Below are 17,330 nucleotides of genomic sequence, written 5' to 3' on the forward strand. Positions count from 1 at the left end.
AATTGTGTGCAGTCGTTTTTAATGTAGATCCGTTTTTTTCTGAAATCATTAATTATGCAAATGAGCAAAAAGTATGCAAGCCAGACCCACCAAAAACTAATCAGTTCTTGCCATTTGCAAACTCAATCTATGTACCAGATTTGATTCTGATCTGATCAGCCGTTTTTGAGATATCGGACCAACAGACAGACAGACAGACAGACAGACAGACATCGCTGCGACATATGCTCACGTGTGTGAACACGTGAGCAAAAAAATGTTACGAAAATGCCGACAGGCTTACACAATGACCGTTTTCAGACTCAGAGGCATAGCATATGATTATCTGCAGGTTATGCAACAGGCCCATATCACGTGAGGCCATGAGGGGATATCCACGCAACGCAGTACCAAACACTAGCACACACAGAGTGAGCAAACACAAAGTGAGTACCCCTAACGTCAGCTCAGTAGTCTGTAATAGATCGTAGTCAGCTAAGAAACCTTGGAGAAAGGCTTAACACTGTGGCTATGCCGCTAAGTCCCTTGATTTTTGTCACAGCTCAAAATCGTTCTCCTACATCTCAACCTGAACCATGAACACCCCCACCAGTTTATGATATGACCTATCTCAATGGCATGACGTCAACGATCTTGACAGACGGAAGTAGAAGTTGACAGACGGATGTAGAAGTTGACACCAGCATACTGGTTTTCAAATCTAATACCTTCTCCGTCTATAAATAGACATGAGAAGGTACTACAAGCGACCTAGCGGCCGATATAGCTCCGCTGTGTTTTATAGAGAATAACTATTTTTGACACATGTTGATGAAGGAGGTGGAAATCTTTGATAGCTTAATGCAGTGGCCAGAAAAAAGTGGCAAAAATAGCTGCAAAAATACACAATTGAAGATTTCATCATACTTTGAATATATCACATCGGATCATCCCTAAGAACATGTCAACCAAAGCTATCTGATGAGTAGTTTTTTGAGAATAAAATTTTCTGACCAAAAATGGCAACAATTGCCCCCAAAAATAACCAGATATGAACTGAAAATGCCCACGTGTTTCATTATATATTGCAGTTATATGCAAACTGAACCCTTGCCACATTTCTGCAACTTCATTGAAAGTGTTATGATCAACATAACGAATAATATTCACCTCAGATTAATTCTAAATCCAAATATATATCCCCAATCAGGAAAGTTCATTAAAATATGCAAATACGGAATTGATTGAAATGTTCTCATTAAATATGCAAATTAGGAATAGGCTGAAGTAAAAATGTTAAATGACTTTTAATAATCTCGTATCATAGTATCTTTAATGTACAAAACAATTTGTCAGCTTTGGTCTGGTCAAGACAGGTAAATATCCTTAATTAGGAAAGTTCATTAAATTTGCAAATAAGGTATTGGCTAAAGTAAACCAGATATGAACTGAAAATGCTCACGTGTTTCATTATATATTGCATTTATGTGCAAGTTTGAACCTTTGCTACATGCTTTGCTACATTTAAAGAGTTATGATCAACACAATGAATTTCACCACAGATCAAATCTAAAGGTCATTAAGTATTCAAATATGTAATTAGCTGAAATAAAAATAATTAATTTCTTTGAGTACTGTCATTGTATCACAATATAGCATGTGTAATTACCTTTGGTCAAGTCCTTCAAGCTCTATATGCCAAACCGTGAAAGCTTGTTAGCTATTTATGCAAATTATGAATTAGCTGACATGAAAATGCAAAATGACTTTCAATACTGTTATAACCTGGTATAATGATCAATGTACACAGCATGTTTCGCCAAATTTTATCAAGTAAATGCCAGTATATATCCCTAATTTGGAAGGTTCATTAAATATGCATATTGGGAATTGGCTGAAAAAAATGTCAAATGACTTTCAATAATCTTGTATCATAGTATCTTTAATGTACATAGCAAGTTTTGCCAACTTTGGTCAAGTCAAAACAGATAAATATCGCTAATAAATGCGGGATATCGGACCGCAGGCGGGCGAAGATTGCATTATAAGCGCGCCAACCAAACTCACTGCATGGACATCACATTTACGAAATCGAAGTCCAAAGTCAACTACGTCATTGTTAGAATAAGAGAGGTTTTCCATCACACGGGAGCATACCACAACAAATTTTGCACAGATGGCGTTGCACTGGCATTGAAAAGGGTGCATGGGAGCATGGGAACGCGGGCAGTTTCCCTCGCTATGGGTAGGAAATGCATTGAGCAAGACACACTTCCGGGTTCGCAAAAAACGAGGATCCCATTTACGGGGCGCTCAAATATAACTATTTGCTGTGATACATAGCAGAGGCGTATATGTTTGTGATGCTGAGAATAACATCAGTAAATAAATGACGGGTTTTAAAAGTTGACGTTTTTTGCGATGAAACAGACTTCTGAAGGTAGCTCGCTTGGGGAACACGTCATCCCGGCCGCTGTCCGCTTTGACCCCAGTAATTCACACTGGTTTTGGTCGGCCCCAGGTACCCAAGTCACTTCGACCCCGTCACACTTTTGCCTACATGTCCACGGAGACGATTCAACATATTCCACAACAAAGCCAAGACAAAAATTGAAAATATCAATAAAATGGCTTCACAAAGGCTGAAATACACGATACTCGATGAAGTATGAAGTTTATGAAATGAAATCAAAATTGACAACACAAGTGTTTGTCTCGGGTAATACCACTTGAGGTTGAACTATTCTACAGACTGTTTTTTCCATACAGTGCAGTATTTGTCAGTGACAAATTAATCTTTGCAATACATTTTTTTGCGATGAGCTGGAAATTTGATTAATATCGAGTTAATGTACATAAATATTCCGTTATTTACTGGGACACGTTTATTTTCTCGATCCGCTATCTGCGGACTACGTGCTGAAGTACATTGACTGTTCATGTCAACGATCGTTTCTCCCTCTGCAGAGTTTCTGTATCCCGTTCAACAATGCTGTACCTCGATCACACGATAGTGACGCTATGTAGCTGTGCAGTATTGAATCATAAAATGGCCACCTCGTCTAACAGTAACACGTATTGTCGGGATTATCGTACGGAAAAAAGACTGCAAAAGTAAGACTTATGAATCTTCATCAGAATTGAACACATCATGATTGTACACGAGTATCAACCGTGAATGCACGTTGAGCTCGGCAGTTACACAAGCATGGTACGCTACATGTGTAGCCCTACGAGTATGGCGACAGTGTCCGGCTTTGGCTACGCCGGGGGCTACGCCGCCTGCCGGAGGTGGGAGGCGGCGTAGCCAAAGCCGGACACTCTCGCCATACTCGTAGGGCTAGCTACATGCACTGCCGCGATGCCGATCGTATGCATTCCAAGGCCTATCCCGGAATTTGTTTCACAAACAACCTCAAAGGAGAGCAAACATACTTCTATGGACAATGACGAATACGTTTCTTGGCGAAGCAAAATCAAAACAGTGCATGAAGTAGGTCATGGCCTTGGACTCTGTGCACGAACCTGATTGGACACTTCAATACCTTTGACCCAAAGTAATATTATTCATCAGCACTTCCATGCCATGAGGCTAGGTAGAGAACGTATTAGCCCTGCGTACGATGCTGTGTGTTCCGCTACAGCTAATAATAGCCCCGCTCACCACAGCCCTGCAAAGACCCGTACGTAGAGTTGGTGACTTCAAATCCTTTTTGGACTTGACGTAAAAAGCCAAATTACTGCCGAAATTCAGCGTTCTTGGGCCCAAGTCGTATCCCTGCCTACCTCAGCTACTCGATCGCTTCCAAAAATGCCAGTCTTTTATTCTTTTTTTCGTAAATAACCGTCGATGTCGGCAACTCTCTCGCTAGCCCTGCGTACGTACGCAGTGTACGCTGTGTGTTAGGAACGCACACAGGGAATGCACAGCGTACACTGCGTACGTACGCAGGGCTAGCGAGAGAGTTGCCGACATCGACGGTTATTTACGAAAAAAGAATAAAAGACTGGCATTTTTGGAAGCGATCGAGTAGCTGAGGTAGGCAGGGATACGACTTGGGCCCAAGAACGCTGAATTTCGGCAGTAATTTTGGCTTTTTACGTCAAGTCCAAAAATGGATTTGAAGTCACCAACTCTACGTACGGGCCTTTGCAGGGCTGTGGTGAGCGGGGCTATTAGCTGTAGCGGAACACACAGCATCGTACGCAGGGCTAAGAACGTATGTACTCATTTCTGGCGATCGAGCAGCGAGGGAAACAATCAATTACCAAGGATAAAGCTAATTTGCTAAACGATATTTTATCTTGAATAGTGAGTTGAATGAGTAATAAGATATCATATTTTTAATGTTCAATACGAGGTTGAAACACGGAGGGACCGTGGTTGAAACCAGAGCTATCCAGCTGCAGCTGTAGCCAACCTGGACAAGCACATTTCACAGCGCCCTCAAACAGTCGATTGTTTTCACTTGTCATACGCGGCGTAACAGAAAAATTAAAACTTTCATAACTTCATTAATATCCAAGCCACGCCCACCAAAACCTTTTCAGTTCTAGCCATTTGAATTCTGAAGATGTCTACCAAATTTGACTGAAATACGTTCAGCCGTTTTTGAGAAAATGGACCAACAGACAGACAGACACACAGACAGACAGACATCGCTGCGACATGTTCACACGTGGGCAAAAAATTGCAGATTTCATCATCATTTCAGAAGATCAAATTTAGTTCATCTATAGAATTCTGTATACCAAATTTCAAAGCTATCAGATGAGTACTTTTTGAGAAACACATTTTTTGACCAAAAATGGCTAAAATTGCCCTAAAAATACAAAATTACAGATTTCATCAGAAATTCAATATATATTACTTAGCTCATCTGTAGAAACCTGTATACCAAATTTCAAAGCTATGAGACCAGTACTTTTTGAGAAACACATTTTTTTACCAAAAATGGCAAAAATTGCCCAAAATTACAAAATTGCAGATTTCATCATAATTTTAATAAATATCATTAAGGTGATCTGTAGGAACGTGTATACAAAATTGCAAAGCTATCAGATGAGTAGTTTTGGAAATACACATTTTTGACCAAAAATGGAAAAAATTGCCCCAAACTACAAAATTACAGATTTCATAAGAAATTCAATATATATTACTTAGTTCACCTATAGAGACCAGTATACCGAATTTCAAAACTATCAGACCAGTACTTTTTGAGAAGTACATTTTTTGACCAAAAATGGCAAAAATTGCCTTAAAAATGCAAATTTGCATGTTTCTGCACAATTTGAACAAATCTGAAATAAATCATCCCTAGGGACATATGTACCAAATATCAAAGCTCTCTGACTGGTAGTTTTGAAGGAGAAGATTTTTAAAGATTATTTTACCAAAAATGACAAAAATTGCCTTAAAAATACAAATATGCAAATTTTACGAACAAATCTGACTGAAGTCACCCTAAGTAAACTGCATATTAAATTTCAAAGCAATCGGACAAGCAATTTCAGAGAAGATTTTTTTACCAAAAACACCAACAAATGCCCCAAAAATACAAATATGCAAATTTCACCACGATTTGAACAAACTTAAGTGAGGTCACCCCAAGTGAACTGCATATAAAATTTCAAAGCAATTGGACTTGCGGTTTCAGAGGAGAAGGCAATTGTTGACGGACGACGACGGACGACGACAGAAAATCAACCTATTTGATAAGCTCCGTGTTGCTGACAGCGGAGCTAAAAATTTGCAGACTCATCATAATTTCAAAAGATCAAATTTAGTTCATCTATAGAAACCTGTATACCAAATTTCAAAGCTATCAGATGAGTAGTTTTGGAAATACACATATTTTGACCAAAAATGGCAAAAATTGTCCCAAAAATACAAAATTACAGATTTCATCAGAAATTCAATATATATTACTCAGCTCATCTGTAGAAACCTGTATACCAAATTTCAAAGCTATCAGACCAGTACTTATTGAGAAACACATTTTTTGACCAAAAATGGCAAAAATTGCCCCAAAACTACAAAATTGCAGATTTCATCATAATTTCGATAAATATCATTAAGGTGATCTGTAGGAACCTGCATTAGGGGACGCCTGCATTAAATTGCATGGTACCTGAAACCCGAGTCCTTGCCTGAGCAACTGGGGTGACAAACAGAAGACTTTTAATCCCCAAGGTGTAAATGTTCCATTGTTATGTTTATCTAATCCAGCTGGTGCTATTGTAGTGCCATTGTAGGAAAGGCAGGTCTGTGAAATTGATCCTCTAGGGAAGTAGGGTATTCCTAAGTTAATGGAGCCTTCCCGTAATGGTATACCAAATTGCAAAGCTATCAGGTGAGTAGTTTTGGAAATACACATTTTTTGACCAAAAATGGCAAAAAATGCCCCAAAAATACAAAATTACAGATTTCATCAGAAATTCAATATATATTACTTGATTCATCTATAGAAACCTGTATACCAAATTTCAAAACTATAGACCAGTATGTTTTGAGAAATACATTTTTTGACCAAAAATGGCAAAAATTGCCTTTAAAATGCAAATTTGCATATTTCTGCACAATTTGAACAAATCTGAAATAGATCATCCCTAGGGGCATATGTACCAAATATCAAAGCTATCTGACTGGTAATTTTGAAGAAGAAAATTTTTAAAGATTTTTTTACCAAAAATGACAAAAATTGTCTTAAAAATACAAATATGCAAATTTCACCACGATTTGAACAAACTTAAGTGAGGTCACCCCAAATGAACTGCATATAAAATTTCAAAGCCATTGGACTTGCGGTTTCAGAAGAGAAGGCAATTGTTGACGGACGACGATGACGGAAAATCAACCTATTTGATAAGCTCCGCGTCGCTGACAGCGGAGCTAAAAAGTGATGAAGGTAACTGTTCTTTTGATTGAAGAGTCATGTAAGGGATGGGAAAGGAAAAAAGCAACGTAGTGGGGGGATAGAGTCTAGCTGTTCCATGTTGAGATTATTTATCGGGATGAAGAAAGTTGAAATTTTTGAGAGATCAATCAGGATGGGTGTGTGAAAATGGCAATAAAAGCTGTAAAAATGTGGAATTAAAGAAATGAGAACTGAAACATAACACAAAGGCAAGACGATTTTGTCTACTAAGTTTCAAAACTATCATGAGTTGTGTGTGAAGAACAAGTATGTGGAGCAGAAATTGTAAGAATTAGCAAAAATACAAAAGTGTATTTATATTCAGATTATTATATGGTTATGAGTGTGCCGAACATCAAAGCTTTCAGATGAGTAGTTTTAAGGAGCAAAGGGGTGACGAGAAATGCAAAATGTGACCCTAAAATAGAAAATGCAAAAGTGTTCATAATTGTAATAATTTCAATTTTAGCTATCAGAATACCAAATGAAACAGCTGTTTATGAAAAGCATACATTTCACCCCTTTTGATGGCATAATGCCATGGATTTATGAATACAGTTTGTGGTAGGTCATCAAACATGAACACATCATCAACTAATTTATAATTCATTTTTAAATCTCTGATGATGGAATTATATAGTTCATCTCTCAGGTGCAGAAGTTTATCTAAATCTGCTCTTGTCATAAAGTGGCTTTGTAAATACGTACAAAAGGGAAATTATTGCATTGCAAGTGCATTGTTTTCCTCTGGATGCAAGACTAAATTGTGTACTTCGTTGATGTGTACTACCACGTACCTGAACCAGTCTAAAAGGTTTGTTGCTGCTATCAACTACACTTTGCTGTTTTACATGTTTATTACTGCTATTGTGTCTACTTCTTTTGTCTCCATTAATTATATAGTTCAAAGCAATTGAAACAGCGGGTCTTGAGTGAGTAATATTTTACCATTTTCACATTTGTGAGGCTCAACTTGCATAATTTGGACAATGCACACTTCATTTGAACAAAATCCCATCTATATCCCTGGATGCATCCACACACCAAGTATCAAGCTAAAAAGTGCAGCGGTTCGCAAGTTTTTGATGTTGACGGACATACTATACGGACATACACACATACATACAGACGCCACCTACTTCAGCTTGTACGATAACCTCACATTGATATACCAAATGTGATTAAAACCAGTCTCCAATAGAGTTTTATCCGACAAAATTGAAAAGATTTCTTAATGACTATTAGCACTTAGTTTGGATGAGTTCAGCTGTCAGACTTTATGAAGATTTTTGATAAAATGAGGCAAAATTCATACAAAAATGTTTTATGCAGATTTCATTATCAACAGTCAGCAGTCATGCAGTCAGCATGATGTCCTATCAAGAAATACTTCACATGTACCACAGGTATTTGTATTATTTCCATTCTTGAGTATAAGTATCACCTACCTATCGACACATGGTTATTAAACCCACCACCATGGACAAGGTTACTTTCTATTCATTGCAAGAGTGCCCCTTACCTAGGTCTCACATATGGCTGACAAACCCAGTATGGGTGAGGTAACTTTTTATTTAGTGTCCCATCATGTTGTTTCATGTCTTCCTCACATCTCTTTTTCATTTCAGCACATAGTTCAATGATTGCTCCTAAATTCTTTGCCTTTGCAAGGTCAAGTCTCAGATCTATATGAACTTGCAGCCTGATGAAAAAAAGGAATCATTATTATTTACACACTTGGTTACAGTATTCTTTTGGATAAATACTACACTAAAAGAATGGAAATAGCACATTTTTTACAGTCAATTTGAAGAGATTTATTGTGTTGCCATCAGCAACAACAACAACATTTATTGTGTTGCCATCAGCAATATACATATAATATATTCCATTGTTATATATATATATATATATATATATATATATATATATATATATATATATAGTTGTTATATATATATATATATGTTGTTATATATATACATATATATACATATATATACATATATACATATATATATATATATATATATATATATATATATATATATATATACACACACACATCACCCGATGTGAAGCAGAGGGGTACGTGTGGAGCCACTGTCCAAGTACATCTGCAGCGCTATTTTTGTGATAACCTTATTATTATACATCTTAGATTCCTGACTGGGGCATGAAATTTCAAATTGTCAGAGTAGCGACCGTCTTCATGCAATGTAGACAATTTTTCTTCTGATTTTATTGCACCAGTGAGGAACCCTATCTCGGACGCGCTTCTGCAAGTTTTGCAGTGCGTGTACAGAGCACGTGCGAGACATGTTCTGGCACTCGTCCAATGGGTCCCTTGAAACCATTAAACAGTGAACGCACAGATACAGCTTCAGGGGATGGGGCGCCTGGAAACCGTATGTGTTACTGAACAGGCGTTCTGTAGGGCTTTTAAGCGCATGCAAAATTCTATTGTTCTTGATGGTAGATTTTTATTAAAGATCCATTAGCTGTAACTTTGGTCATTGTTTTATTTTGTTTGTTCTGTGTATTATCTGCAGTTTCTGGTTTTAATCCCTCAACTATGGAGAAATTCCTAATATTTAGCTTATAAATTTACCCTATATGAGTATAATCTGCATTGTTATTGTTTAAATTTTGTATTCAGGTCCGGACTAGAATACATTTATCAACAATAACAATGGTCATTTCACATATACAGGCTGTGTTGGCAAGCAGGACACCGGGCATTGGTCATGATGATCAGATTATAGTAAAATTCTGTAGTTGATACATTGAAACACAGTAGTGAAAAATTAGTCAAAGTTACAGCTAATGTCCCTTTAAATAATTATAGCTGTTACTTAAAGTTTCATGAATCTAGCAATCTTTAGACATCTGAACTCATGATTAGTGCAATCTGAAGATTGCTGGATGCATGGAAGTTAATATAAAATACCGTCAAGGACAGTGTGCTCACATTTTGTTTGAATTAATCCATTCAAGAAATATTTGAACCAGAAAAAAAGAATGACAAAAGTAAATAAGGTCTGAAACTTCAGGTACTGGAGGTCAACTTTAGGAATATGCATAGCAGGGGAATGTTTCAACACAGTCCCTCTTAGTTTGAGCAGGTCTGCCAATACAGTGTATGTAAGAGTTCATGAACTATGACACGAAATGACTCATTGTGTAGGCTGTTTCAGTTACTGCCACCACTCCCACACATAATAGGTACACTGCATACAAATGAGGTTATGCCTCATAGAACCTCTCACTTAGATGTGTAGGCTGTTTCACTTAATACCACCACTCCCACACATTTGTAGGATTTTCCCTTATTCCCTTACCTCATTTGCATATTTTTGACACCTACATGTTCATTTGAACATCTCAACTCCTGGGTCTACCTTTACACCAAATACGAAGATGGTAGGTGCGGCAGTTTGGAAGTTTTTGAGTTGGACAGACACACATCCACACATACTAACATTCATAAATACATACATACAGACATACAGATGCCACTGACTCATCATATTAAGCTCTTTTTGATATTTATACATATACCAAATATGAGCTAATAATTACTTTGTACTTGGAATAATTTGTGTTATTACCGTACTCGTCCGAGTATAAGCCCCTACTTGTGTATAAGCCCCCCTACTGATTTCAGAGGATTTTGGAAAATGCATTACATCCGTGTATAAGCCCCTACCCTAGTGTAACTCAAATACCGAAAGGTTAGGAGAGTATATTTGGTCATTTAACTTGGTAAAATTACTTTTAGATAATAAAGAAACTATTAAAAGATATTAAAACAATGGGAAACTGGAGTTCCCTTGACAGCATCGTAAGGAAAATGACACGTTTTCCCAGTACTATCTTGATTCTTTGACCCTGCTCACCCCGTCGCCTAAATAGAATAGTCTCACTCACGTCCGCCATTGTTTATTTTCGTTCACGGCCACGATGTTTTCATGCTTGAAACATGCAGTTTCTTTTGTTTGAAGCAATTATCCTTTCATTTGTGAAGACTTTTCCTGGTGACTATTACAATTTTCACCGCTATGTTGTTATTTTCACAAGATGTAGACAAGTTTGATACTGGAATATTGAGTTGCCTCTCCGTGTAGGCAATGCATGCCTGTTCACATTACTCTTACTGTTGATCAGCAGCATACATGACGTCTTTGTTTCAAGTTTGGGTTTTTTTTTGACGCTGAAATTTCACCAAAATGTCACTTCTGTATTCAGAGATTGTACAATCAATTTCTTTGGATGTGTAAGTCGATTTTGAAAGCGATAGAGAGATCAAGTGGTGTTGAAAAAAATCGTGCATAAAATTAGCATAAATTAAGCGTCCATGCCAGATAACATGGGGTTGCTCGAGTATAAGCCCCTCCCCTAGTTTTACTGCTGTTTAGTGTTGCCGAACCGGGGGCTTATACTCATATGAGTACGGTATGGTCTACTGTTCTGTGATATGAAATGACACTGACTACTGATAAGGGTAGTTTATAAACCTTACGCTTATTCAACCTCAGTGTATTTTTAAGGACAAATTCTTCTGCTACTGCATACTGTGTTATAACATTTTTCAGAGTGATTTTGATGATACACTTATTCATTTCACTTTGACACTTTCCATAATCACTTGTATGCTTACTGTAACCCTTTCATTATCAGATTTTGGTGCCATTAGAAGAGTTTTCAAAATGATTGTTTAAACCATTCCACCACTAGACCACTAGACTCACTTGGATGGATTTTTAACCTGTCCCCATGCAGGCTTTGTACAATCCCCCAGTTTTCACTACAGTGGGTTTAACCATAACCCAAATAGGATGGGTCTTTGAAGGTATACAGTCACATATAATCTAAATATGCCCATATATGGTCAAAGGGGTGTTCCTTGGTATTCAACATGCCCATGTGAGGGCACTGTTTTTAAAAAGTGGCCACCTGCTTAAAATCTGTGATTGGTAGATTTTCTCTTTCCATGGTAAGTGCGGCAAAATTGGAACAGGTGACAGTATACCTTTAACCTTTCTACCACAAGATTGTGTTGCAATCCCATAGTTGGTACAGGTACAGGTGACAGTATACCTTTAACCCTTCTACCACAAGATTGTGGTGCAATCCCATAGCTACCAAATGACTGGTTAAAGGCAAACATATTGCTCCAGTATTTAAAAAGGGTGATAAACATTTACCAGAAAATTATAGACCAGTCTCGCTGACTGCAGTTTCATTTAAGCTATTGGAACACATTGTCTGCCGTCACATGTTAGATCACCTGGAAAAACATAATGTGCTAACGTCATTGGATCATGGTTTCCGTTCTGGGTACTCATGTGAAACTCAACATGCGATCACAATAGATGACCTCTTTAGATAGTACGATAAAGGCCAACAGATAGATATTGCCATACTGGATTTTTCGAAAGCCCTCGACACTGTCCCTCATCGTAAATTGTTGCATAAATTAGATCACTATGGTATCCGTGGTCCACTGCATAGATGGCTGTCAACATTTCTGTGCAAATGTCAGATGCGGGTTGTCATTGGCGGAGAATATTCAAGATGTGTTACTGTGGATTCAGGTGTTCCTCAGGGCACGGTTTTAGGGCCGTTATTTTTTTTGTGTCATATAAACGATCTCCCAGACTGTGTAAAATCCCAAGTCAGATTATTTGCCGATGGTTGCCTGTTATATAGAACCATAAAAACTCAGAAAGACCATTTAATCTTGCAGAATGATTTAAGTGAGCTGGACAAATGGGCTAAATCTTGGGGATGCGCTTTAATGCAAAGAAATGTTATATCTTAAGTGTACGAAACAAAAGCTCCTACTTCTACAACCTAAATGGTCATATATTGAAATATGTACAAAACAATCCATACCTCGGCCTGATTGTATCAGACGACCTAAAGTGGAATACTCACATTACAAGTATATCAAAAAAAGCCAGTTCAATGCTTGGTTTCCTCAGGTGGAACCTGAAACACTGCAATTTATCCTGTCGTAAAAATGCATATATATCGCTAGTTCGATCTACATTGGAGTATGGAGCAATTATATGGGATCCACTTCAGCAGATGAATGTTGACAAACTTGAACGTATACAAAATAGAGCAGTCCGATTTATATCCAATAATTACAAAGATAGAGAACCCGGAACAATCACAAACTTGCTTAGGGAAAATCACATCCCTCTGCTTAAAGATAGAAGGAAAAATCTCCGCCTTTTGTTCTTGTTCAAAATTGCAGAGGGTTTAACACCAGCTATACGTTCTGACACTTACCTTGTTCCTGAAAGACCAAAGAGATCAATCAAACCAAAACAATTCAAGGACTTTACTTGTCATAACATAGTTGAAAGATATGCGTCAATGAATACTCGTTGTTTCAAGTTACCTCACAGTAATACAGATCTTTATAAATATTCTTTATTCCCGAGAACTATTGTTGATTGGAACAATCTAGATGAAGATATTGTAAATGCTAGTACGGTGGATGCCTTTAAGGCAGCCCTCCAGTGTTACTAGCTGACCTCTTTGTGCCCTCTTTTTCCCGTTGATGATATACCAGAATTCTGGTCCTTCAACGTATTTATTCAGATTCAGATTCAGATAGTTGTTTATAGAGTGTGGAATTAGCTACAGGGAAATCAGGGTGAAAGGTTAAACCACACTGTTTTGAATAACAAGTCATCGTTGATGACACAGTCCCCACTTGTTAATGGGTACTTTGATTACAAGTCCTCAGAGAGGATAGAGTCCTCTTCATTAATTAGGTCTGTGATAAAAATACTTTGATACAGATGGCGCTCAATGGCGAAGAATGAGTTCCATGGTGATAGAAACATAAAACCAATGTAGGCTACCATCTTAAAGTTCATTAAATGAGTCAACTAGGAATTAATCAACAGGATGTTGCAAAACATTTTTGCATACTATCCTTACACTAACAGATTATCACCAGTACCATATTTCATAAAGTTTGATGCAGTATTTACAACACTATGAGATCAACATCTGTATCAAATTTCATCAAATTTGACGTTGTATTAATTTGTGGATAGATCACTCTAATTAGGAAAGTTCATTACATATGCAATTACAAATTAATTAATATGACACTGATAAATATCTTTTTCAATGTTAAAGCAATGTGAGCTTAACATCTGTACAAAGTTTCATGAAATTTGATGCAGCGTTTCTTGACATATTAGCCTAATTACGAAACTTCAATAATTGACATGATACTGCTACATGACGTGAAACAAATTGACGAGCATATCTATGAAATGTCCTTGTACCAACTTTGAATAAAATTGGTTGAGATATGCCTGAGTTATGGCTCTGTACATGAAAATATCGTTATAAAATGGCTGCCTGGCGGCCATATTGGATAATATCATGAAACAAATTGACGTACATATCTATGACATTAGTCAATCTCCTTGTACCAACTTTGAATAAATTCGCTTGATACATGTCTGAGTTATGGCTTTGTACATGAAAATATTGTAACAAAATGGCCCCACGGCAGCCATATTGGATTGTATCACAAAACAAATTGACATGCATATCTATGACATTGGTCAATGTCCTTGTACAAACTTTGAATAAAATTGGTTGAGATATGCTTGAGTTATGGCTCTGTACATCAAAAAATCTTAATAAAATGGCTGCCTGGCGGCCATATTGGATCGTATCACAAAACAAATCGACGTGAATATGTATTACTCAGGTCAATGTCCTTGTACCAACTTTGAATAAAGTCGGTTGAGATATGCCCGAGTTATGGCTTTGTACATGAAAAAATTGAAAAAAATTGGCCGCACGGCAGCCATATTGGATCGTATCACAAAACAAATTGACATGCATATCTATGACATTAGTCAATCTCCTTGTACCAACTTTGAATAAATTCGCTTGATACATGTCTGAGTTATGGCTTTGTACATGAAAATATTGTAACAAAATGGCCCCACGGCAGCCATATTGGATTGTATCACAAAACAAATTGACATGCATATCTATGACATTGGTCAATGTCCTTGTACAAACTTTGAATAAAATTGGTTGAGATATGCTGAGTTATGGCTCTGTACATCAAAACATAGGGCCAAAGTCCCTGAAGCTACTATAGACATGGATACAAAATTAAGTATTTCCTGACTGTATGAAATTATCTCACTAAGGTCATCCTAGGGACCTGTAAACCAAATATTAAAGCTGTCTGACCAGCGGTTTTGAAAAAACAAGCGACTACACAGTTGACAGAGCTCTGCTGTGTTATGTAGAGAATAACCTTTTGTGACACATGTATTGATGAAGAGGGTGGATATCTTTGATAGCTCATTTCAGGATGGCCTGACCAAAATGGAAAAAAAATTTCCGTAAAAATACAGATTTGCATATTTCATCACAATTTTAACAAATCTAAGTTGGGTTATCCCTAGGGACCTGTATACCAAATAACAAAGCTGTCTGATCAGTGGTTATGAAAAAGATCTTTTACCAAAAACGCCTTTTTTGGTGCTAATTTGCATATTTTCAACAATATCAAATATTAATAAAATGAGTTTCTCAAAATCATATATTTTATCCACACAACAAATATTAAATCAGTAAGTACTGCAGTTCTCAAGATATTTGAGTGGACGGACGCCCCACAAACGGACATACATACATGCATACATACATACAGTGCACTCCTGATGGATACCCATCCAAATAGCTTCTATAGACTATATTAGTCTATAGTAGCTAATAAACGAGAGTTAATTACATTCTAATTAAAGTAAACAAGACTTGCCTAAATCAAGATTTTCGTCATAAGAAACAAGTATCTGTCAGGTTATAAAGAATCTTTTTATCAGTATTTTCATCCTATCAACCAAGCACATTTTAACTTTCAAATTAACATTGTAAGTAAGTTCTGTTGAATAAATTGAGACTGTACGTACTTAGAGAAAGCATGCTGAAGAGACAAATGTTTGAAACTTAAGAAGTTCAAGGTCATCAAAAGCATCATGTAACACTTTCATTGCACTGTTTACACAGATTGCATAATTGCTATAAATAGCACATGAGGAATCTTACAGCCCAGCTTTACCATAAAAACCCTATCACTTTGACCACTCTTTTAATTGACCACTTTTTTTTTTTCCTCAAAAAGTATTTTATTTTATCCTTACCAAGTCAACCATAAATTGAAATTAGAACTTTCTCTATCTCTATTTATTTGACCACCCTATCATGACAAACTATTTTGAGCAATTTCTTTAAATAACATACAGGGCACAATAAATGACGGTTCAGAATATGTCAAAGTTGGATTCCGGAAAGTTGCCTTTAGGCCAGAGAAAAAAAAATCTTGTTCATCGGATTTTTTGGACCAAGTTCCAGGAGCGGCGAGCGAAAATTTTTTTTAAATTTTTTTTAGGCCGAAGGTAAACGCGGTTCTCTGGCATTTTTGCACAGATGCAGAAAAGGCAAGATAATTGTTTCCCTTTTTACCAGAAATATCTCAGACAAGAAACACTGATACTGGTAACTGAATTCAAGACTATCTTTGCCAACAATAACATAGGCCATTACATTCACAGTTAGTGTTTGCACAACATATTCTGAATGTTTCAACATTCTCTCAGAATAAAACTGAAAGTACAGCAAATCACTGAAATCCAACAATTCAGTATTGTCCTTTAATATTGTCCTGGTGGGACCTAGCATCTGAGTTTTTTCATTTTACTTTGGCCCCATGTTTTGACCTCTTTACCACTGTCTGCACTGTCTCTACACAGTTTACACAATGGTCTAACAACACTGTACTGTGATCGGAGTGAAGTTATATAGTCATCATTCAGATCGTACTTTAACATCGACGCAACCATGTGTTTTGTCATTGCCGTCATTTTTTATACTTTCGATGCAATTTTCATTCAATCGGATGCACCGTCCATCTGCTGTCACGATCTTGTTGAACAAATCGCCGAACGTAATATCAGGACAAACACTGAATAGCGTCTTTAGAATTAACTGTTGGCCATCACGTCGAATGTTGGCGATCAAATTAATACTCATGATGTGACATGTACTAACCTAACCAAATCGACCCACTTTGCGTCGTGATTCGCCAAATTCAGACGTCACAACAACGTGTTGGCGGTCAACTAAGTCCGTACAAACACGTAGAAATTCTCATTAAAAATCCCGTGCCCGCGAAAACCCGACAAAGTGTAGGGCGCCGCCAGCGGCAGTACTAAACATATTTGTAATGCGGAAGTAAGAATTTGCCGCGATCAAAAAAAAAAATAAAATTTCCAAATATGCCAAAGTAGAAGCGGCGATTCCGATGAACAATTTATTTTTTCTTCCTGGCCTTACATGTTTTAATCCTCCAAGATGGTAAGCATTTCACTATGA

At 37.1% G+C, this 17,330-nt stretch overlaps 1 protein-coding gene across 1 annotated transcript in view; it reads right to left on the reverse strand.

Annotated features, from left to right (window-relative positions):
• Positions 1–17,330, reverse strand: part of LOC139152173 (tRNA-dihydrouridine(16/17) synthase [NAD(P)(+)]-like) — an 83,978-nt gene that overhangs the window by 35,713 nt on the left and 30,935 nt on the right. Inside the window, exon 9 of the mRNA XM_070725293.1 lies at positions 8,419–8,598. Within this exon, the coding sequence (XP_070581394.1) occupies positions 8,419–8,598 (180 nt within the window). The remainder of the gene's footprint in view (positions 1–8,418; positions 8,599–17,330) is intronic.

Source organism: Ptychodera flava, chromosome 15 (assembly GCF_041260155.1).
Source record: "Ptychodera flava strain L36383 chromosome 15, AS_Pfla_20210202, whole genome shotgun sequence".
Lineage (NCBI taxonomy): Eukaryota > Metazoa > Hemichordata > Enteropneusta > Ptychoderidae > Ptychodera > Ptychodera flava.